Source organism: Hyperolius riggenbachi, chromosome 1, assembly GCF_040937935.1.
Source record: "Hyperolius riggenbachi isolate aHypRig1 chromosome 1, aHypRig1.pri, whole genome shotgun sequence".
Lineage (NCBI taxonomy): Eukaryota > Metazoa > Chordata > Amphibia > Anura > Hyperoliidae > Hyperolius > Hyperolius riggenbachi.
The window spans coordinates 224,653,105-224,677,695 of NC_090646.1; the positions used below are offsets into that span (position 1 = coordinate 224,653,105).

Genomic DNA, 24,591 nt, shown 5'->3' on the forward strand with positions numbered 1-24,591 from the left:
TAACCACTACACTATGCCCACCCAGCACCCTCACCTGCCCTATGTGCACCCACATACACACAGCACCCTCACCTGCCTTCTGTACAGCCACCCAGCACCCTCACCTACCTCTGTATAGTCACCCAGCACCCTCATCTGTCTTCTGTATACCCACCCAGTACCTTTACCTGCCATCTGTATATCCATCCAGCACCCTCAGGTCTGACTCGTTGAGTAGATCTGGCTAGTTCTGTCTCTGGTTCTTCAACTCATCATCAGTCAGAATTGGACCATGTAATTCAACAAATGAAACATCAAATAAGTCAAACAACTGGCAACTGGCATTCCATACACGTCCATTAGACAGTTCATAGGAGTAAGTTCCTTGTTGCTTTGTCACTATAACTAGCTTAGAAAATTTGTATTGTGTCCCTGTTTCAATATTCCAGGTCTCTTAACTCTAAATAAACATCCAGGCTAAACGTAGACTCCTCTAGCATTGTGTTTCACATCAGCATATGCTTTACTTTTATCTTGTTGCACTTTAACAGTCTGAGCAATTGAAGATCTTTAAGTCATGGGACTTTGTGGACGTTGTATGTCAGCCACATGAAGTTTAGTGCACATGTCTGCCATGTAACAATTCATGTTTGCAGAGCAACTGCACATGCAACTACACAGCTGGCAATGCTTGTGTAGGTGCATGTACAATTGCTTTGTAAACATGTAAGAACTATGTGGTAAAATCTTTCCAAGATTTACCTGTAGAAGTCTGAAGAGCTTTTTTAGGACTCTGTTGTATCTCTCAATCTCTCCCTTTGTTTGGGGGTAATAGACACTTTTCTATGCACAATATTTCTCTCCTACAGAAAAGGTTCATTGTGATACAAATTGTAGTCCATTGTCTGACACCAATTTCTTCGGATTCCCTTTCCTGCTGAAAATTATGGAGACAAATGTAATGGCAGTAGCAGGGATGGCATTTGATGCAAAGGCAATTTCTGGCAATGTTGTGCAGTAATCTATTCATTTTATAGCCATGTGACAATCCATAGGGACCTCCACAAAAGGGCTCATTTTATCGATAGCATGTTTTTTCCACGCAGAATCAGGAACTGGTGTCGTCGTGGGTAACAGCAGATCTGTCATGACTCTGACAGGTAACTCAAGATGGAATTGCAGTTATTACTTGGGCATCCATGTTATTCTGCATCACTATTTACTGAACACATCACATCCCTATTCGAGAAAAGGTAAAGATGTCTAGTGGGAAAAGGGGTATCCGCTACAGATAGGGATGAAGTTCAGTCCTGGGTTTTAGTTCCTCTTTAACTCTTGCCTATCAATAAAATGTAATATAATTCCCAAGCCCCATTACCTCTCTTCTCAAGTATCTTGTATAGACTTTTTTTTTAGTACAATAAGGGTCATGTGAGACATAGCTATTTCTCAGTATTCATATAAGTACTATAGAATACAGTAAAATACATATAACTTCTAGTGGTGTGGTTGGAACCCTGGAGAAATCCAGAAGTTAATCATTCCACAAATACATTTTAGTTCTATTAAAAGCAGAAAGGGTCAAAATGACCTCCCAAAAGCCATATTATGTATATATATGTTTTTAGATATATTGCGATAAAAGAACTCTGTGTGTAAAGTATAACTAGAGGAAATACAACTTGTGGACATTAACTGCTGTTTAGTTAATTCTTACTCTTTTATTTATCCCTTTAGGTCAGTTCTTTGCAATGATCCCGATATGTATGACATTCCTGTGAATATTCCTGTTGATACTGTGAAACTTCGAATTGAAAAAACTGTCATTCGTAGAATTTCCACTGAAGCCTTTTATTACCTTGTTGATCTGAAGTACCTTTGGATGACATACAACAGTATTTCTAGCATAGACTCCAGTAGTTTTTACAATCTGAAACAGCTGCATGAATTGCGCCTGGATGGAAACATGTTATCCATTTTTCCATGGGAGTCTTTATTGGAGATGCCTAAATTGCGCACATTGGATCTACACAACAACAAGATTGCAAGCATCCCTGCAGTGGCTGCACTCTACTTGAAAAACATTACTTACCTGGATGTGTCCAGCAATAAGCTCACCACTTTGCCTTCAGACTTGTTGGATATCTGGCCTTCTTTCTCTGAACCAGTATTCTCTGCAGACCCGTATTCATCAAGAGTTATTCTTGGTAAGTTGTGTATACTTTGTTCATTAATATTAAGGTTTAGTAAACGTAAATCAAGTTTGTGTTCTCACTGTCTATCTGCTGACTGTTTTTGTTTATGTCACTTCTGTTTTATGTCACATTATAAAAGCAGCATGGGCACTAGAGTTTAGGGTGGATCATCGTTTTATGACTACTTTGACTATAATTATTTACTTTTAAGTCAGCCATTTTTTTTTCCTTACAATTACAACATAGAAGGGAAGCACTGGCTAACGGCTCCAGCTTATCTCAGGGTTTATAATGCCAGTCAGGTGAAGGTTTTGTCTCTGCGCCAATAGATTACTTGACAATAACGAGTTATGAGACAGTCATCTGACTCCTCTTATGTTCATGGCCACCTTAGCCTTAGTAGGCAGCCCCCCCCCCCAAATCTACAAGGATGATAAACAGGGGCCAAACTTAGTTAATTTTAATCTAACAGTTTACAGGTGGTAACAGTGTGATACCTGATTTGTAAAAACGGTAAACCATGGCTTCTCAATTGCAGTTTTTGGGGATCTTTTTGAAGACCTCCTCTCCAAACACACAATTGTACACACGCGTAAACACATTTTTGCTTCCATATTGCTATTTTTAATGATTTTTTTTTCTGCATCTAATTGTATACAAAATGAACTGGTGTTACATGTGACCCTGAGCAGTTCTAGACCTCATCAGGGATCAGGGGTGTAACAACCACCAGCCCACAGTGGATGCAACCATGGGGGTCCCGAGGGGAAAGTGGCTCTGGGGGCCATCCAGGGTTGTTTTTAGAGATGCAGCGCAGGAGAGGGAGCAGTGGGCACACACAGCTGCAGGGAGGAGGCCTGACTCCCCATCCCTCACCTCAGGTCCCCTTCAGTGCTTTCCCCTCCAAAAGTTAGGTCAGCGGGCAGGGAGACTCACCTCTTCTGGGTTCTATACGCTGGAGCTTCTCCCGGTCTTCTCTGACTCCAACGCTACTCACACTACTTCCTTATTAGCAGAAGTAGAGGGGGAGGGGAGCACTAAAGGGGGGCTTAAGGTGAGGGGTAGGGGAGTTGGGCCCCCCTCATCGTGGTTTTGTGTGCCCACTGCTCCCCCTCCAGGTTACCCATACTAGGGGCACCAAACCAGGCTACCTATACTGGGGACACCTATACGAGGCTACCTATACTGGGGACACCTATACCAGGCTCCCTGTACTAGGGGCACCTACACAGGGCTACCTATACTGGGGGCACCTATACCTGGCTACCTTTACTGGGTGAACCTATACCAGGCTACCTATACCTGGCTACCTATACCGTAAGTATGTTTGTTTGATTTTTTTTTTTTATATCCTGCCTGGACTTCCTTTTCAATTTCTGTTTACACCCCTTGACCTCACCGCCATATCCTGATTCTTGTTTTGTAGGAGGTACAGTTTTTATACTTTTAACTGCATACTGAAGCACTTTTCAGTGAGAAAATATAATTGAAAAAAAATGTTCTTTGTGAAAAAAAAAATATCTCTGTGGTAGACAGAATGTATTATCTGCAGATGCCAGACTCTATTGTTAATCACATGATGTCTGTAAATTTTATCTAATGGTAGCTGACCAATAAGAGATCAGGAGAACATCTTAACCTCTCACTACAAACAAAGCATATGATTAGTAGATAAGATGGGGGTCCACCTTTCAAGTGTGAGGAGTATAATGATGGGATGTAGCACATTTAGCATCTTTTACAACACTATATAACTAGCTCCTCAATTCAACCCCCAGTATATTTGTATGTGATTAGGTAATCCTCTATATACATCACTCTCACCTCACATTTTTATATGGCCAACTGGAAGTACATAGATCTGTTTTTTTTTTTTCTTGTTTTGTTTTCTGTATAGTTGTGAAATGGAAACAGAAGGCAAAGCAGATTAGCTTACTAGGCCATTTCCTATTGCTATAGAATTCATGAATGTTTACTGTCATAATTTTATTAATTTTTAAAAAGCAATATTTCAATTCAATCACGTATAAAAATATCAATTCGAGACACGCTCAAAACATATAGAAGAAACCAGTGGTACATTGATTTGCATGTAGCCTAGGAAGTAATCCTGACCCTTGTAGCAAAGTTAACTCTGCAAGGCACTGCAATGCAGAACACTTCATAACAGGAGCATTATACAGTGGGATGCGAAAGTTTGGGCAACCTTGTTAATCGTCATGATTTTCCTGTATAAATCATTGGTTGTTACAATATAAAATGTCAATTAAATTTATCCTATAGGAGACACACACAGTGATATTTGAAGTGAAATAAAGTTTATTGGATTTACAGAAAGTGTGCAATAATTGTTTAAACAAAATTAGGCAGGTGCATAAATTTGGGCACCACAAAAAATAAATGAAATCAATATTTAGTAGATTGTCCGTTTGCAGAAATTACAGCCTCTAAATGCTTCCTGTAGGTTCTAATGAGAGTCTGGATTCTGGTTGAAGGTATTTTGGACCATTTCTCTTTACAAAACATATCTAGTTAATTCAGGTTTGATGGCTTCCAAGCATTGACAGCTCTTTTTAACTCACACCACAGATTTTCAATTATATTCAGGTCTGGGACTGAGATGGCCATTCCAGAACGTTGCACTTGTTCCTCTGCATGAATGCCTTAGTGGATTTTGAGAAGTGTTTAGGGTCGTTGTCTTGTTGAAGGATCCAGCCCTGGCGCAGCTTCAGCTTTGTAACTGATTCCTGGGCATTGGTCTCCAGAATCTGCTGATGATGAGTGGAATCCATGCATCCCTCAACTTTGACAAGATTCCAAGTCCATGCACTGGCCTCACAGCCCACAATATGATGGAACCACCACCATATTTTACTGTAGGTAGCAGGTGTTTGTCTTGGAATGCTGTGTTCTTTTTCCTCCATGCATAATGCCCTTTGTTATGCAAAATAACTGAATTTTAGTTTCATCAGTCCACAGCACCTTATTCCAAAATGATGATATGTAAAACAAGAAGGTAGACAATCGAGAGCCCCTAATCGTGTATTATTGATAATACAATGTTTATATGGTATGTAGTGAATAATACTCACAAGTATGGGTTGCCAAGACCAGGCAACCACTCAAAAAGCAAGTGGGGAGATTAGGTCTGTCCCCACTCAGACTAAGAAGTCGCTCTCCGTAGAACAATAAAGAAGGATGGTCACACCCATCCACCAGGTGTATAATTATCACTTAGACAATACAATACAGAGGCGCCAACAGAGTAAAAGTATCAATTTAAAAAGGTATAAAATGAGGGGCAAGGGTGGACTTACCTCCCCGACAAAAACACAACTATTGTATAAGATCAAGAAAAACTGTATATATTCTTACTCCAAAAAGAATTTGCAACGCGTTTCACGGGTCTCAAGCCCGCTTCCTCAGCAAAAATACACAAGGAGCCTCTGAGGCGCTTCACTAGCATGCACAACTTGAAAGTTGCTCCTTGTGTATTTTTGCCTTTTTTTGGAGTAAGAATAAATACAGTTTTTCTTGATCTTATACAATAGTTGTGTTTTTGTCGGGGAGGTAAGTCCACCCTTGCCCCTCATTTTATACCCTTTTAACTTGATACTTTTACTCTGTTGGTGCCTCTGTATTGTATTGTCTAAGTTATTCCAAAATAAAGCTGGCTTGTGCAAATGTGCTTTAGCATACCTCAAGCGGCTCTGTTTGTGCTGTGAGCAGGGAAAAGGCTTCCTTTGCATCACTCTCACATACAGCATCTCCTTGTGTAAATTGTGCTGAATGGTTGAACGATGCACAGTGAATCCATCTTCCAATTTTAGTTCCAATAATTAGTTCTAAAGGTTTTGGAATTAATAAAATGACAACAGTGCCCAAATGTATGCACCTGCCTAATTTTATTTAAACAATTATTGCACACTTTCTGTAAATCCAATAAACTTCATTTCACTTCTCAAATATCACTGTGTGTGTCTCCTATATGATATATTTCACTGACATTTTTTATCGAAACAACCAACGATTTATACAGGAAAATCACGATGATTAACAAGGTTGCCCAAACTTTCGCATCCTACTGTATAATGTTCCTGTTATGAAGTGTTCTGCATTGCAGTGCCGTGCAGAGTTAACTATGCTACAAGGGTCAGGATTATCAGGGATTTCCCAATTAGTATTCTTGTACCTCAGAAATCATTTAATCTTAGTCATGTGTTTAAAGCAGACTGTCTTTACTTCAAACGTGGATCTTAATTCTCCATCCTTATTTCACCTTCTTGTAAACCTTTTAATTAATGAACTGTGCCAGTTTTGCATAGTGTTACTCAGTTGAGTAAATCCAAATCCATTAAAGAGAAGAGCCAAAGAAAAAACGTGACTCTAACAGTGCATGTGTTCTTGGGTCTGTCTGAGGCCCAGCATTCCACTTACTGATGTACCAGCGTCTCTTACTAATATTTCTAACAATTGACTAAGGTGATGAATACGTTCAGCTTAAAATCAGATTCCAATTATTTAAAAACATAAAATCGGCATTAACATAGGCTGTGGCTGTATAAGGTTTTTAGTAATTAAATATTGTTAAAAAAATATATTTTCACTTCATGTTTTTCACAATGGTCCTTGTCATAGCAGAGGTTCACAATCAGAAGTGTGATGAACATAAGCACAAATATAACCTACTATCTTGTGCTTCATACAACCAATTACTGAAATAACAAAAAACCTCAGAGATCAATGACTGATATATGAAATACGTGTATTATGAAAATCACATCACATAAATTACACACAATATACCCATGATCCCCAATTATTGCACCATCCCTTTAAAACCCATGAAGTATACACCTGAGCATCTAACTGGACTAACATATGCACTATTATGTCACTATAATCACATTTCCTATGCAGTTTAATCAAACAGGGTTATGAGTTCTCTGCCTAACTAGCAGGTAATACTTATCATCTCAGCACAGTCTGTGTGTAGCTCTGATTTCCCTAGCACAGTCAAAGAAGGTGCAGTTTATTGCTGGATACTGAGGTCCCAAACAGAACTGCTTCACTAAAAAAAAGCACGTGCAAAAAATAGTAGTAAGCATATGCAATTCATCTGGCCAGGATTGCTCATATATACTTCACAGCAGTGATTAAAAACATGCAGTGTGTCTCACCATACTTCACCATTCCCAGTGCACCCGGGAACATAAGCACAAAGTCACACTTACTTCAGTGAACTCAAAAGACACGCCCACAAGGAGTTTTAATGTTAAAGGAGGGAGAACAACATGTGCTATGATTTAGGACCATTGTGCGTCTGAAACATGTTAGCCACTCGTTGTTACTGGTTTTATCTGATTCAGTAAAGGTTGCATTGAAAAATTATGGTGTGTAAGAGAGAGATTTAACCCTTAGGGCCCGTTTCCACTACTAAGTGATGCGAATGCAGCTACCTAGCCGCATCACATCACTTCTGACGCTGGCCGCATCACTTCCGCATCTCCCGATGTGCACGTGTATTGGAGGAGATGGGACGCGGCCACGGGTGGATGCGGCCATGCAATCGCTCCGTACCGCTCTGCACAACATGCACGCAGTGGAAACTCTTCCATTGCCATGCATGTGTTTCAGGACACCTGCGGTGCGATGCGGCTATGTAGCCGCATCGCACCGCTCCTAGTGGAAACGGGCCCTTACTTGTTACAGTTAATCATACTGGATAATGGTCTCTGGATGTATAGAGCTTTAACATGATGATTATGCCTTTTTCTATCTTTGACACCTATGTGAAATGTTTTGTATACATTTGCTATTACGATACGTTTTTGCTAATGCTGAAATTTTGTGCGATTTCTATGTGAAATAAAAATTATATATATACATATATGTCACAGGAGCCCTAGTGGTCAGACCGTGAAATGCCTTCCAAACGGTGCCAGCGCACGGATCGTGCGAACTCTGGTCGCAGTCAATGCGTAGGAACCGTTGGGAATTGGCCGCAGACAAACCAGAAGGGAGCCTGTGGGTTACGGAAATACACTTTACACACTAGTTCAGGGTATAACTGCCATCACCTCTGTTTTCTGAGACAGGGGAACTCACTAACTGGCTATTTCTCGACCTGCAAATAAAACGGTTAAAACACGCTGTATTCTGTCTATCTAGCAACAATACAATAGTAGCGTCTCTTCAGAAGTCTGGTTCAGTTTGTGCGGCTGTGAAGCAGGGTAGCGGAACAGTGAATGACTTGGATAAAGTCGTTTATTCACGGCAATATAAATAATTAATATATACAGACAATTATTAAAATCAACAATTATTAAAACAGTAATAGCCAGTATGAAAAATAAAAGAAAGGGAGAAAAATTACTTAGTTTCATGGAAAATGTCCTTTTGTGGGAAAATCATCAAGTCCTTGGTTTCAAGTTCCGCAAAGTTCTTTGTTTCAGCTAAGTTCAAGCAAAATGGCCACCACTTGTTCCTCACGGTGGCCGTGTGTTCATGAAGGTGAAAAAATGGAGGAATGAGGGCCCGCCTGCCAGCCATGTGCTTTTGATGAAGCTGGTTTGGGGGTGTGGCAATGCCGGCCCCCTCTGAGTTACCCACCAATGACAGTTCATTCCCTCTGAGAGATTTTAGGTTTTAAACTTACAAACTGCCGTACCTCACAAACGATACACGTTATATTTAGGGGGATAACAGATTCATACTTGTCGGAAAATACAGATTAATATGACATCAGATATGGCTAGGGCAGCGGGTCCAGTTCTTGAGAAGGGTCATACCTCAATAACCGGACAGACTATCACAATGAATTTCATATCAGCACGATGGCCAGATTTTACCGAACAAGACGATATGAATTTTATAGCTGTGCGAGGTATGGTTGCCATATAATCGTCAAGAAACCATACCCCACATGCATTCATATCTGGCCTGGCCGGAGCCGCTTCGGCTGGCTTTCTATGGCCCCCTGTGAAGATCAGCTTCCTGAACTCAAGGGTTTGTTCCTGCTCATTAGCATATCAAAAGAGCCATCCTGCAGTTAAGCTGATGTCTTCTCTCTGCTGAGAAAAGACAGATGCTCCTACACAATCAATCCAGATTCTATTGATCTGAAGCGCAATCGATGCAGAGAATCGAGTGCGATCGCTTTTTCTTCACGGGCGGTTCCAGGACTAGAGTTGGGCCGAACGGTTCGCCTGCGAACGGCTCCATGCGAACTTCAGTGGTTCGCGTTCACGTCCCGCAGGCGAAGTTTTGCGGAAGTTCGGTTCGCCCCATAATGCACCATGAGGGTCAACTTTGACCCTCTACATCACAGTCAGCAGGCCCAGTGTAGCCAATTAGGCTACACTAGCCCCTGGAGCCACTCCCCCCCCTAATAAAAGGCAGGCAGCGGCGGCCATTAAGCTCACTCGTGTGCCTGCGTTAGTGAGAGTAGGGCGAGCTGCTGCAGACTGTCTCTTATAGGGAAAGATTAGTTAGGCTTAGCTTGTTCCTGGCTGCATACCTGTTCTGTTCAGAGAGCCCACCATACCTGTTCTGTTCAGTGAGCCCACTGGATACCTGCATACCTGTTCAGTGAACCTGCCACTGCATACCTGTTCTGTGAACCCACCACTGCATACCTGTTCAGTGAACCCACCACTGCATACCTGTTCAGTGAACCCACCACTGCATACCTGTTCAGAGAACCTGCCACTGCATACCTGTTCTGTGAACCCACCACTGCATACCTGCTCAGTGAACCCACCACTGCATACCTGTTCAGTGAACCCACCACTGCATACCTGTTCAGTGAACCCACCACTGCATACCTGTTCAGTGAACCTGCCACTGCATACCTGTACTGTTCAGTGAACCCGCCACTGCATACCTGTTCTGTTCAGTGAACCCGCCACTGTATACCTGTTCTGTTCAGTGAACCTGCCACTGTATACCTGTTCTGTTCAGTGAACCCGCCACTGTATACCTGTTCAGTGAACCTGCCACTGCATACCTGTTCAGTTCAGTGAACCCGCCACTGTATACCTGTTCAGTGAACCTGCCACTGCATACCTGTTCAGTGAACCCACCACTGCATTCCTTTTCAGTGAACCCACCACTGCATACCTGTTCAGTGAACCTGCCACTGCATACCTGTTCTGTTCAGTGAACCTGCCACTGTATACCTGTTCTGTTCAGTGAACCCGCCACTGCATACCTGTTCTGTTCAGTGAACCCGCCACTGTATTCCTGTTCAGTGAACCCACCACTGCATACCTGTTCTGTTCAGTGAACCCGCCACTGCATACCTGTTGTGTTCAGTGAACCCACCACTGTATACCTGTTCTGTTCAGTGAACCTGCCACTGTATACCTGTTCTGTTCAGTGAACCCACCACTGTATACCTGTTCTGTGAACCTGCCACTGCATACCTGTACTGTTCAGTGAACCCGCCACTGCATACCTGTTCTGTTCAGTGAACCCGCCACTGTATACCTGTTCTGTTCAGTGAACCTGCCACTGTATACCTGTTATGTTCAGTGAACCCGCCACTGTATACCTGTTCAGTGAACCTGCCACTGCATACCTGTTCTGTTCAGTGAACCCGCCACTGTATACCTGTTCAGTGAACCTGCCACTGCATACCTGTTCAGTGAACCCACCACTGCATACCTGTTCAGTGAACCAACCACTGCATACCTGTTCAGTGAACCTGCCACTGCATACCTGTTCTGTTCAGTGAATCCGCCACTGTATTCCTGTTCAGTGAACCCACCACTGCATACCTGTCCTTTTTAGTGAACCCGCCACTGCTTACCTGTTGTGTTCAGTGAACCCGCCACTGTATACCTGTTCTGTTCAGTGAACCTGCCACTGTATACCTGTTCTGTTCAGTGAACCCGCCACTGTATACCTGTTCTGTGAACCTGCCACTGCATACCTGTTCTGTGAACCCACCACTGCATACCTGTTCTGTTCAGTGAACCTGCCACTGCATACCTGTTCTGTTCAGTGAACCCGCCACTGTATACCTGTTCTGTTCAGTGAACCCGCCACTGTATACCTGTTCTGTGAACCTGCCACTGCATACCTGTTCAGTGAACCCACCACTGCATACCTGTTCAGTGAACCCACCACTGCATACCTGTTCTGTTCAGTGAACCTGCCACTGCATACCTGTTCTGTTCAGTGAACCCGCCACTGTATACCTGTTCTGTTCAGTGAACCCGCCACTGTATACCTGTTCTGTGAACCTGCCACTGCATACCTGTTCTGTGAACCCACCACTGCATACCTGTTCTGTTCAGTGAACCTGCCACTGCATACCTGTTCTGTTCAGTGAACCTGCCACTGTATACCTGTTCTGTTCAGTGAACCCGCCACTGTATACCTGTTCTGTGAACCTGCCACTGCATACCTGTTCAGTGAACCCACCACTGCATACCTGTTCAGTGAACCCACCACTGCATACCTGTTCAGTGAACCTGCCACTGCATACCTGCTCTGTTCAGTGAACCTGCCACTGCATACCTGTTCTGTTCAGTGAACCCGCCACTGCATACCTGTTCTGTTCAGTGAACCCGCCACTGCATACCTGTTCTGTTCAGTGAACCCGCCACTGTATTCCTGTTCAGTGAACCCACCACTGCATACCTGTTGTGTTCAGTGAACCCGCCACTGCATACCTGTTGTGTTCAGTGAACCCGCCACTGTATACCTGTTCTGTTCAGTGAACCTGCCACTATATACCTGTTCTGTTCAGTGAACCCGCCACTGTATACCTGTTCTGTTCAGTGAACCTGCCACTGTATACCTGTTCTGTTCAGTGAACCCGCCACTGTATACCTGTTCAGTGAACCTGCCACTGCATACCTGTTCTGTTCAGTGAACCCGCCACTGTATACCTGTTCAGTGAACCTGCCACTGCATACCTGTTCAGTGAACCCACCACTGCATCCCTTTTCAGTGAACCCACCACTGCATACCTGTTCAGTGAACCTGCCACTGCATACCTGTTCTGTTCAGTGAACCTGCCACTGTATACCTGTTCTGTTCAGTGAACCCGCCACTGCATACCTGTTCTGTTCAGTGAACCCGCCACTGTATTCCTGTTCAGTGAACCCACCACTGCATACCTGTTCTGTTCAGTGAACCCGCCACTGCATACCTGTTGTGTTCAGTGAACTCGCCACTGTATACCTGTTCTGTTCAGTGAACCTGCCACTGTATACCTGTTCTGTTCAGTGAACCCGCCACTGTATACCTGTTCTGTGAACCTGCCACTGCATACCTGTACTGTTCAGTGAACCCGCCACTGCATACCTGTTCTGTTCAGTGAACCCGCCACTGTATACCTGTTCTGTTCAGTGAACCTGCCACTGTATACCTGTTATGTTCAGTGAACCCGCCACTGTATACCTGTTCAGTGCACCTGCCACTGCATACCTGTTCTGTTCAGTGAACCCGCCACTGTATACCTGTTCAGTGAACCTGCCACTGCATACCTGTTCAGTGAACCCACCACTGCATACCTGTTCAGTGAACCCACCACTGCATACCTGTTCAGTGAACCTGCCACTGCATACCTGTTCTGTTCAGTGAATCCGCCACTGTATTCCTGTTCAGTGAACCCACCACTGCATACCTGTTCTGTTCAGTGAACCCGCCGCTGCTTACCTGTTGTGTTCAGTGAACCCGCCACTGTATACCTGTTCTGTTCAGTGAACCTGCCACTGTATACCTGTTCTGTTCAGTGAACCCGCCACTGTATACCTGTTCTGTGAACCTGCCACTGCATACCTGTTCTGTGAACCAACCACTGCATACCTGTTCTGTTCAGTGAACCCGCCACTGCATACCTGTTCTGTTCAGTGAACCCGCCACTGTATACCTGTTCAGTGAACCTGCCACTGCATACCTGTTCAGTGAACCCACCACTGCATACCTGTTCAGTGAACCCACCACTGCATACCTGTTCAGTGAACCTGCTACTGCATAACTGTTCTGTTCAGTGAACCCACCACTGCATACCTGTTCTGTTCAGTGAACCCGCCGCTGCTTACCTGTTGTGTTCAGTGAACCCGCCACTGTATACCTGTTCTGTTCAGTGAACCTGCCACTGTATACCTGTTCTGTTCAGTGAACCCGCCACTGTATACCTGTTCTGTGAACCTGCCACTGCATACCTGTTCTGTGAACCAACCACTGCATACCTGTTCTGTTCAGTGAACCCGCCACTGCATACCTGTTCTGTTCAGTGAACCCGCCACTGTATACCTGTTCAGTGAACCTGCCACTGCATACCTGTTCAGTGAACCCACCACTGCATACCTGTTCAGTGAACCCACCACTGCATACCTGTTCAGTGAACCTGCTACTGCATAACTGTTCTGTTCAGTGAACCTGCCACTGTATACCTGTTCTGTTCAGTGAACCCGCCACTGCATACCTGTTCTGTTCAGTGAACCCGCCACTGTATTCCTGTTCAGTGAACCCACCACTGCATACCTGTTCTGTTCAGTGAACCTGCCACTATATACCTGTTCTGTTCAGTGAACCCGCCACTGTATACCTGTTCTGTGAACCTGCCACTGCATACCTGTTCTGTGAACCCACCACTGCATACCTGTTCTGTTCAGTGAACCCGCCACTGCATACCTGTTCTGTTCAGTGAACCCGCCACTGCATACCTGTTGTGTTCAGTGAACCCGCCACTGCATACCTGTTCTGTTCTGTGAACCCGCCACTGCATACCTGTTCTGTTCAGTGAACCCACCGCATCAGTGCGCATACCTGTGCAGTTAAGTGAACCCACCTACCTACGTGAGTGCACGCAGTGTGATATACCACTCCGTGCATACCCGATATGGACAAAACAGGTAGAGGAAGAGGTAGTGCCAGAGCCAGAGAAAGGCCACCCGGCAGGTCTGTGCGAGGTTGTGTAAATGTAATTTCGTGTGGACCTGGCCCACAGTACAGTGCTCGGAAGAAGGCACGTCCCATCACCTCCCAAGATTGTCAGGACGTGGTTGAGTATTTAGCGACACAGAATACCTCATCTTGCTCAGCCACCAGCGCTACTACTAGCACCACTTCCGCTGCATTTGACACTTCGCAAGAATTATTTAGTGGTGAAATCACTGATGCACAGCCATTGTTGTTACAGCCAGATGAATTTTCACCAGCTCATATGTCTGAGTTATGCAGCAACACTATGGATGTAACGTGTAAGGAGGATGAAGGACCTACTGATGGTGCATGTTTGAATTTTTCTGAGGCAAGCGAAGCTGGGCAGGATGATTACGATGATGACAATGATACGGATCCTCTGTATGTTCCCAATAGAGGAGATGAAGAGGGGGACAGTTCAGAGGGGGAGTCAGAGAGTAGTAGGAGGAGAGAAGTTGCTGAAAGAAGCTGGGGCAGCTCTTTGTCAGAAACAGCTGGTGGCAGTGTCCGGCACCATGTATCGCCACCTATGTACAGCCAGCCAACTTGCCCTTCAGCATCAGCTGCTGAGGTCCCCATAGTGCCCACATCCCAGGGTGGCTCAGCGGTGTGGAAATTTTTTAATGTGTTTGCCTCAGATCGGAGCAAAGCCATCTGTTCGCTCTGCCAACAAAAATTGAGCCGTGGAAAGGCCAACACTCACGTAGGGACAAGTGCCTTACGAAGGCACCTGGAGAAAAGGCACAAACAGCAATGGGATGGCCACCTGAGCAAAAGCAGCAGCAGCACACAAAAGAAAAGTCACCCTCCTTCTCCTCTTCCTCCTTCAGGTGCATCATCTGCTTCTGCCGCTTTCTCCCTTGCACCTTCACAGGCACCCTCCTCCACTCCGCCTCTGCCCTTGACCGCTTCCTGCTCCTCTGCCCACAGCAGCAGTCAGGTGTCCGTGAAGGAAATGTTTGAGCGGAAGAAGCCAATTTTGGCCAGTCACCCCCTTGCCCGGTGTCTGACAGCTGGCGTGGCGGAACTGTTAGCTCGCCAGCTGTTACCATACCGGCTGGTGGACTCTGAGGCCTTCCGTAAATTTGTGGCCATCGGGACACCGCAGTGGAAGATGCCAGGCCGCACTTATTTTTCTAGAAAGGCCATACCCCAACTGCACCATGAAGTTGAGAGGCAAGTGGTGTCATCTCTTGCGAAGAGCGTTGGGTCAAGGGTACACCTGACCACAGATGCCTGGTCTGCCAAGCACGGGCAGGGCCGCTACATTACGTACACAGCCCATTGGGTCAACCTGGTGAACGATTGCAAGCAGGGCGCAGCGGACCAAATTGTGACACCTCCACGGCTTGCAGGCAGGCCTCCCGCCACCTCCTCTCCTCCTGCTACATGCTCTTCGCTGTCCTCCTCCTCCTTGGCTGAGTGGCAGTTCTCCTCTCCAGCTACACAGCCCCAGCTCCGCAGGGCCTATGCTGCATGCCAGGTACGACGGTGTCACGCCATCTTAGACATGTCTTGCCTCAAAGCGGAGAGTCACACTGGAGCAGCTCTCCTGGCTGCTCTTAAGAAACAGGTGGATGAGTGGCTGACCCCGCACCACCTGGAGATAGGCAACGTGGTGTGCGACAACGGCAGCAATCTGCTTGCCGCTTTGCATATGGGGAAGCTGACACACATACCCTGCATGGCACATGTCATGAATCTAGTTGTTCAAAGATTTGTGTCAAAGTACCCTGGCTTAGCGGATGTCCTGAAGCAGGCCAGGAAGTTCTGTGGGCATTTGAGGCGGTCTTACACAGCCATGGCACGCTTTGCGGAAATTCAGCGGAAAAACAACTTGCCGGTGAGACGCCTGATTTGCGATAGCCCGACTCGCTGGAATTCGACCCTGCTCATGTTCTCCCGCCTGCTAGAACAGAAGAAAGCCATCACCCAGTACCTCTACAACTACAGTAGAATGAAACAGTCTGGGAAGATGGGGATGTTCTGGCCCGACAACTGGACACTGATGAGAAATGCATGCAGGCTCATGCGGCCGTTTGAGGAGGTGATCAACCTGGTGAGCCGCAGTGAAGGCACCATCAGCGACTTGATTCCCTACGCTTACTTCTTGGAGCGTGCTGTGCGTAGAGTGGCGGATGAAGCTGCTAATGAGCGTGACCAGGAACAGTTACGGCAGAAACAGGCATGGGACCAATTTTCATCAGACCCAGCTGTTTCCTCAACACCTGCGGCAGCACAGAGGGGGGAGGAGGAGGAAGAAGAGAAGTCGTGTGCAGAAGACGAGTCAGACTCAGAGGATGATGAGCAAGGTGTTTCTTTGGGGGAGGAGGAGGAGGAGGAGGAGGGGACGGCGGCAGGAGAACAACCGCAGCAGGCGTCGCAGGGGGCTTGTGCTGCTCAACCTTCCCGTGGTATTGTTCGCGGCTGGGGGGAGGAGGTTGACTTACGTGACGTCACTGAGGAAGAGCAAGAGGAGATGGATGGTACATCTGGATCCGACTTTGTGCAGATGTCGTCTTTTATGCTGTCCTGCCTGTTGAGGGACCCCCGTATAAAAAACCTCAAGGGGAATGAGCTGTACTGGGTGGCCACACTACTAGACCCTCGGTACAGGCACAAAGTGGCGGACCTGTTACCAACTCACCTGAAGGTGGAAAGGATGCAGCACATGCAGAACAAGCTGTCAACTATGCTTTACAATGCCTTTAAGGGTGATGTGATAGCACAACGCCAGCAAGGTACCACTGCCACTAATCCTCCTCCCGTGTCCACGCAGTCAAAGACAGGACGCTCCAGCGATCTCATGGTGATGTCGGACATGCGGACGTTCTTTAGTCCAACGCCTCGCCGTAGCCCTTCCGGATCCACCCTCCACCAACGCCTGGTACGGCAGGTAGCCGACTACCTGGCCTTAAGTGTGGATGTAGACACTGCTGTGAACAGCGATGAGGAACCCTTGAACTACTGGGTGCGCAGGCTTGACCTGTGGCCAAAGCTGTCCCAATTTGCCATCCAACTTCTCTCCTGCCCTGCCGCAAGCGTCCTGTCAGAAAGGACCTTCAGCGCAGCTGGAGGCATTGTCACTGAGAAGAGAAGTCGCCTAAGTCACAAAACTGTTAAGTACCTTACCTTTATCAAAATGAATGAGGCATGGATCCCGGAGGGCTGCTGCCCGCCTCAAGACTAAGTCAGTCCCCGCACACACAGCATCTCTGCCTGCACGCCGTGTGACTGGCTGCCTGGCCTGCCCCAAGAAGACTAAGTCGCTCCCAGTCCCTCCACACAGCATGTCTGCCTGCAGGCCGCTTGACTACCTTCTCCGCCACCACCAACAGGGTCCGGGACTCCAGGCGGATTGCTGAATTTTTTAGGGCGCTGCTAGCAGCGGCCGCTGTAATAATTTTTCTGGTGCGTGTACATGACTGCCTAATTTTTCTGGCTGCACTGCGGGCAGCTGCAACAACAAAAGAAAAGGCATGTACATGCGCCCATTCCCCTTCGTGATCATTACCTTGCCGTGGTGAAGGGGCTTGCGTATCACAATGAAGCAATGACCGGCGCCTAGATGAGTGTCTCGGGGAGCACACCCACGATAATAAGGTCGTTGCCTCATTGTGGTCAGACCAAATTTGATCAGCTGGACAGTCACTGTTCTGTTATTCAGCTACATCAGCCAGGCGACCATATGGGCTGTAAAGCCACCAAAACCTGCACTCTCGCCATGGTGCGCACCAGTCCAGCACGGCCGTCACCACACAAACAGCTGTTTGCGGTGCGTTACACGGTGAGTTTGGTGTGTCAGTGTGAAGCAGTACCTTAATTACACTACCTAATTGATGTATACACATGCAAGATGTTTTAAAGCACTTTAGGCCTGTCATTTAGCATTCAATGTGATTTCTGCCCTTAAAACGCTGCTTTGCGTCAAATCCAGATTTTTCCCGGGGACTTTTGGCATGTATCCCACTCCTCCACCTGGGGGTCCAGGTGTTAGACCCCTTGAAACATCTTTTCCATCACTTTTGTGGCCAGCATAATTTTTTTTTTTCAAAGTTCGCATCCCCATTGAAGTCTATTGCGGTTCGCGAACTTTTCTGCGAACCGAACTTTACGCGGAAGTTCGCGAACCCGGTTCACGAACCTAAAATCGGAGGTTCGGCCCCACTCTATCCAGGACGCGTCTGCGGCCCCGCAACCGTCCGTGACTATATATATATATAAATATATTTATAGGCTTGCATCTTATATAACTCGTTGTTGTGAAGCTGAAGTTTAGACAAGTGATGCTGTGGATGCATTACATTGAAAGAGTGTACACATATTGATCACTGCCTTGGGCGTGAGCTACCATTAGATTGGCGAACTCCAGCACCGGCATCATTGTTTGGGATTTAAATGTTAAGCGCTGGTTTTTACTTACAGTACGCTAGGAATTCAAATTTTCACAATCTGAAAGTAACAACTGTTTTCAGTTAACTACTATACTTACGCCTAACGCCAATTGGCGTGCAGTCCTGGGGGCATGTTTTGCTGGGGATCGCGTGCACTGATGTGTGCACACATCCCCGCTTTAATGACGGAGCCCCACTCCGCCATCAGTCTCCCAGTGGCGATCACCGCTAGGGACTGTTAGATGGCGAAACCGCCGTCTATTTACACCTTACAGCCCTGCGATCTATGGCAGCGATGTACTGGGGACTGTCATAGGCTAAACAGCCGATCACGCTGATTGGCTGGCAGGGGAAGGGAGGGCGGGGATTTAAAAAATAAATAAATAGGCATTTTTATTAAAAACAAACAAAAATATTTATATAAAAGCTCTGTTGGTAGGCAGACAGGGAGGGGGAGGGGGGAATCACCTGTGTGCTGAGTTGTACAGCCCTGCAGCAAGGCCTTAAAGCTGCAGTGGCCTTAATTGTAAAAAATATCAAATATCCTGGTCACTAGGGGGGTGTAAGCCCAGGATCCTCAAGTAGTTAATCAATTAACAGCACACTATATCTCCTGATAATTTATTTACAGAATCACTTTCTTTATCTAAGCATTTACTATCGTATATCACCGCAGAGAAGCCAATCTGGGAATAAGCCCACCCCACTTTTGGTCTACAAAAAGAAGCCAAATGCCATGACCTGTCCCCCCCATGTGCCTCCCTAGCCTCCTGCGCATCAGAAGCGAATCACTGCTGCAATTGAAGCATGCTCAGGAGAGCATAACTACCTCACCGAGGAGAGTTAGCTATGCTTTCTGGCATGTTTCCAGCTCGTCCTCTGCATTGGGGGGACTTGCACATAATATATCACCTGCAGATAAGCTGACCCCCACTTTATACCCTACATTTGGGTGTGCAAATCTTGGCTTATCTGTGGTGATATATATTTCTTATCGCTCTACAAACTTTTCAATCCCCCTGCTAAAGTAGCACCACACTCCTCACCTATTAATTAGAGGGATTGGAAATGTGGGGCTTATTGTTAATGCTGGTGAAAAAATAGTTACCGGCATTCTGCAGTCATTTGACAAGCGGCGCAGGGAGAGAAGGGGTTAATCTGACAGATGCAAGTTAAACTCCACAGAAAGAATACCGTACTTTATGTGCCAGATAAAAGCAAATGGATGTTACTTTGCAAATGACTCTTGTAACTTAACTTGTGTAAATATATATGTCTTTAAAAATTACCCTTGATATGTGACTTATGAAACAAACGTATTACCCATTTATAAATAAAGTTATAATAATAACCTATATACAGGGAGTGCAGAATTATTAGGCAAGTGGTATTTTTGAGGAATAATTTTATTATTGAACAACAACCATGTTCTCAATGAACCCAAAAAACTCATTAATATCAAAGCTGAATGTTTTTTAAAGTAGTTTTTAGTTTGTTTTTAGTTTTAGCTATTTTAGGGGATATCTGTGTGTGCAGGTGACTATTACTGTGCATAATTATTAGGCAACTTAACAAAAAACAAATATATACCCATTTCAATTATTTATTTTTACCAGTGAAACCGATATAACATCTCAACATTCACAAATATACATTTCTGACATTCAATAACAAAACAAAAACAAATCAGTTACCACTATAGCCACCTTTCTTTGCAAGGACACTCAAAAGCCTGCCATCCATGGATTCTGTCAGTGTTTTGATCTGTTCACCATCAACATTGCGTGCAGCAGCAACCACAGCCTCTCAGACACTGTTCAGAGAGGTATACTGTTTTCCCTCCTTGTAAATCTCACATTTTATGATGGACCACAGGTTCTCAATGGGGTTCAGATCAGGTGAACAAGGAGGCCATGTCATTAGTTTTCCTTCTTTTATACCCTTTCTTGCCAGCCACGCTGTGGAGTACTTGGACGCGTGTGATGGAGCATTGTCCTGCATGAAAATCATGTTTTTTTTGAAGGATGCAGACTTCTTCCTGTACCACTGCTTGAAGAAGGTGTCTTCCAGAAACTGGCAGTAGGACTGGGAGTTGAGCTTGACTCCATCCTCAACCCGAAAAGGCCCCACAAGCTCATCTTTGATGATACCAGCCCAAACCAATACTCCACATAGAAGAATGCACGCACAAACACACACTTGCGCGGGGATACACAGGCACACTCATACATTCACCAAGAAGTTAGAGACAGGCTCAAGCATCACTGTATAAAACCATATATTGTAAATAAATAATAATGTTATGTTTTATATAATTTTATACAGCTGAGGGGGCAATGTGTATGTGTGTGATATTAATGTAGTTATTTTTGCTTCAATGCAAGATCTGCTTTAATGTAAACAGAACAATGGTGACATCTAGTGGTAAAATTGTTATTAAAAAGGTTTTCCACTTGCCTGCAGTGATGTCATAGTGACAGGGATTTGAAAGCTCCTGAATTTATTTCCTTTTAAACAGTGGTGATGGCCTTGCTCTTCTTCTGAAATTCTGCCTCTAGTATGTTAAGCCACTGACCCAGAATGAGCATGCAAATGCTTTGACTACAGTTTGCAAACACTAACCACTTGCTTGCTTTAGGTGTGTGATGTAGATACAACTGAAGCCAAAATACAAGGTTGCACACAAAAATCGGCTTGTCTGCCTGGCACTCCTGGTAGCATACAGAGTCTGTACCCATGCTTCTCTTACTCTCTCTGTGCTGTGTGTTTGCTCTTGGCTTTATTGAAGCCTGTGTTGCCTGCATTATCTGCCATAGATTATCCTTACCCATACAGCAGATGACGCAGGCATCAATAAACCAGGGGAGCACACATACAGCACAGAGCAAGTAACAGGCACACAGGAACTGGCCGGCCAGCATTTGTCTGTATGTTTGCGCTTGTGGCAGACAGACTGGACTTTTTTGTGTGCCACACTGTATCCGCAGAACAGGCAGGCAGCAGAAGATAAATATGCATCCACATCCCCCTCTTTATAGAGCCACTTTAACAAGTTTCCAGGCCCAATGCCCAGACTTAATTTTTCAGTGTAATCCTCTTAGATAAAGCATTTCTCTCTTTCACACTTCATTCTCTCCCATTACACACCAATTTTAGTAGGGAGATATGTGCACAAAGTTTCGAATATAACAGGCACTGATACACCAAAAAGGTGTTTAGTAAATATGTTACCCCATCTAATTTATAACTTTTACATTTTTTGTGTCTTTCAAAAGTTATCAGCTGCACACAGTGCAGTGGCGTAGCTAGGGTTCATGAGGCCCCATAGCAAAACTTTTATGGGGCCCTCAGATGGAGGCACTCTTAAAGGGACACTGTAGGGGGTCGGGGGAAAATGAGTTGAAGTTATCCGGGGCTTCTAAAGGTCCCCCGCAGACATCCTGTGCCCACGCAGCCACTCATCGATGCTAAGGCCCCGCCTCTGGTTCACTTCTGGAATTTCCGACTTTAAAGTCTGAAAACCACTGCGCCTGCATTGGTGTGTCCTTATTCCCGCTGATGTCACCAGGAGCGCACGGCGCAGGCACAGACCATAGTGGGCCTGCGCCGTGCTCTCCTGGTGCCATCAGCGGTAGTGAGGACACGGCATCGCAGGCGCAGTGGTTTTCAGACTTTAAAGTCTGAAATTCCAGAAGTGAACCGGAGGCGGGGCCTGAGCATCGGTGAATGGCTGCGCGGGCACAGGATGTCTGCGGGGGACCATTAGAAGCCCCGGGTAACTTCAACTCATTTTCCCCCGACCCCCCTACAGTATCCCTTTAAAGCAATGCGACCTGAGACCTACCTTATGAATATGAGTTAATTGGGCAATTTACATTACCATGCAAACAACACTGCACATAGCTCATGGGCACTGAGAAAGAGTTTGAGGGAGGAGGAACATAAAAAAGTTCATGGTGAATACATTAACCACTTAATGACAAGCTGACGTATAAAAACATCCTGCTAGAGCCTCTTGATGGCTCCAGGGCGTTTTTATAAGTCAGACAGTGCTGCTGCCGCTGTGCTCCCACGCGTGCATGCTCCCGCGCGTGCATGCGCATCCCCGTGAACGTGAAAATAGTGGGGAAAAAAACACCGTAGAAAAAATACACGTTTATTTCCAAATACTATATTGTCACCATACTTTGTACTAGGGTCATAATTAAAATGTTTTGATAACCATAACAAATAGGCAGATAAAATGTGTGGGTTTTATGCACAGTAGCAGTGTATCTATTAAAACTATAGGGGATGAAATTGGAGAAATTGTGTATTTTTTCATTTTTTCCTTGTTTTTCCCTTTAAAATGCATAGAAAATAAAAATTACTGAAAACAAATATCAACCCCAAAAAGCCCAATTGGTGGTGACAAAAACAAGATATAGGTCATTTAATTATGATTAGTAGTGATTAAGCTATTGGCAAATGAAAGGGATGAGCACTGAAAGGTGAAAATCGCTCTTGTCCATTAGGGTAAAAACGCCTTTGGGGTGAAGTGGTTAAGTACCACCTGGGCCCCCTATGCTCCAGGGCTCCATAGCAGCTGCTATGGCCTGTATGACTATTGCTACACCCCTGACACAGCGTAAAAAGAAGGTGAGAGACATATGGAGGCTGCTATTTATTTTTTTAACCGCTTCCCAACCACAGGTTTTTTCTCCTTAAAAAACAGAGGGATTTTCACATCACGCTCCTCCCATTTATTAACCAATAACTTTATCCTTACTTATCACATCAAAATGATCTATATATTGTTTTATTTTCCACAAATTACTTTTTGCTAAGAAATATTTTATTTTCTACGCATTTTAAAAGGAAAAATAAGGGAAAAAACGTAGAAACATTATTTCTCAGTTTTCAGCAATTATAGTTTTAAAATAAAATGTGCTACAATAGATAAAACCCGCCCATTTGTCCAGGTTATTACACTGTTTAAATTGTGTCCCTAGTACAATGTATGGCGATAATATTTTATTTGGAAATAAAGGTGTATTTTTTTTCCGTTTCAATGGTTTTTATACTATATAAATAATTACAAGCCAGTAATATACCGTCATGACATAATATTATAAACTCCCTAAGGGCGGAAGAAATAACCTAAGTGTGGAGCGATGGTGATGGCGGCGTGATACCTCCCACAGATTGCACTGCTGCCCTGCCCCCCTCTTTTTAACTTGTATGTGCTTTTAAAATGTCCCCATGTGTAACAATAAAGGATGTATTTATCATTAGCATCCTTGTGCAACTGGGGTCTTTCCTTTTTGTACATATGAGGAACAGATTATTGTCATTACACAATTCTTATTCAATTTAGGCGCCTTTCACACTTACTGCGTCGTTCTCGGTTGCGGGCCGCTCCCCCACCACTCACCCATCGCAATGGCCATTAGTCTCAATGAGACTATTCACACTAGTTGCAGTGCGACGCAATGTGACAGAAGTAGCTAAATCGACGCTAGGCCATCACAAACTCTGCAATGTGTTGCCCCATGATCCTTGCCCACCGCACGGATTATGCAGCAATGGTGCCTGGGGGCCGATAGAAGTTTGTATTGTTTTAATAATCCACAGAACCCCTTTAAAAGAATAATGCCTCAGAGAAGCAGCTTATCAATCAGTCAGTCGAAGTTTCTTTATCTCACTCCAAAATACACTCTGTTTTCGGCAGCAGAAATGTTGTTTTCAGCCTTCTGTCAATGCATGTTGTACACATGGAGAAAGCTACAGTTGCTACAGTTGTGTGCAGTTGTGTCTGCTTTTCAGCATCTGTAACATTGATGTGTTGCTGAAAAGTGGACACAACTCTGCACATCTGCGTTAGTGGGCTCAGGCCCTTACAACTACCCCCATGCTTCCCCCTTGCTCAAGATATGGGCATTCAAAATGTATGCCCAATTGATATTTTGATTAAATATCAATCTGGAATGCCCAAGTTTTGAACACATTTTCATTAGAGTTGATGTTTAGATTATATCTTTCATCTAATCTATTATAAACAATGCAGAGCGAGTGGGTTCTCTATGCACAATAAATGGCAG

At 45.0% G+C, this 24,591-nt stretch overlaps 1 protein-coding gene across 1 annotated transcript in view; it reads left to right on the forward strand.

The window, feature by feature from the left end:
- Positions 1-24,591, forward strand: part of LRIT3 (leucine rich repeat, Ig-like and transmembrane domains 3) — a 39,770-nt gene that overhangs the window by 9,511 nt on the left and 5,668 nt on the right. Inside the window, exon 2 of the mRNA XM_068270477.1 lies at positions 1,717-2,186. Coding sequence (XP_068126578.1) covers positions 1,717-2,186 — 470 coding nt within the window. The remainder of the gene's footprint in view (positions 1-1,716; positions 2,187-24,591) is intronic.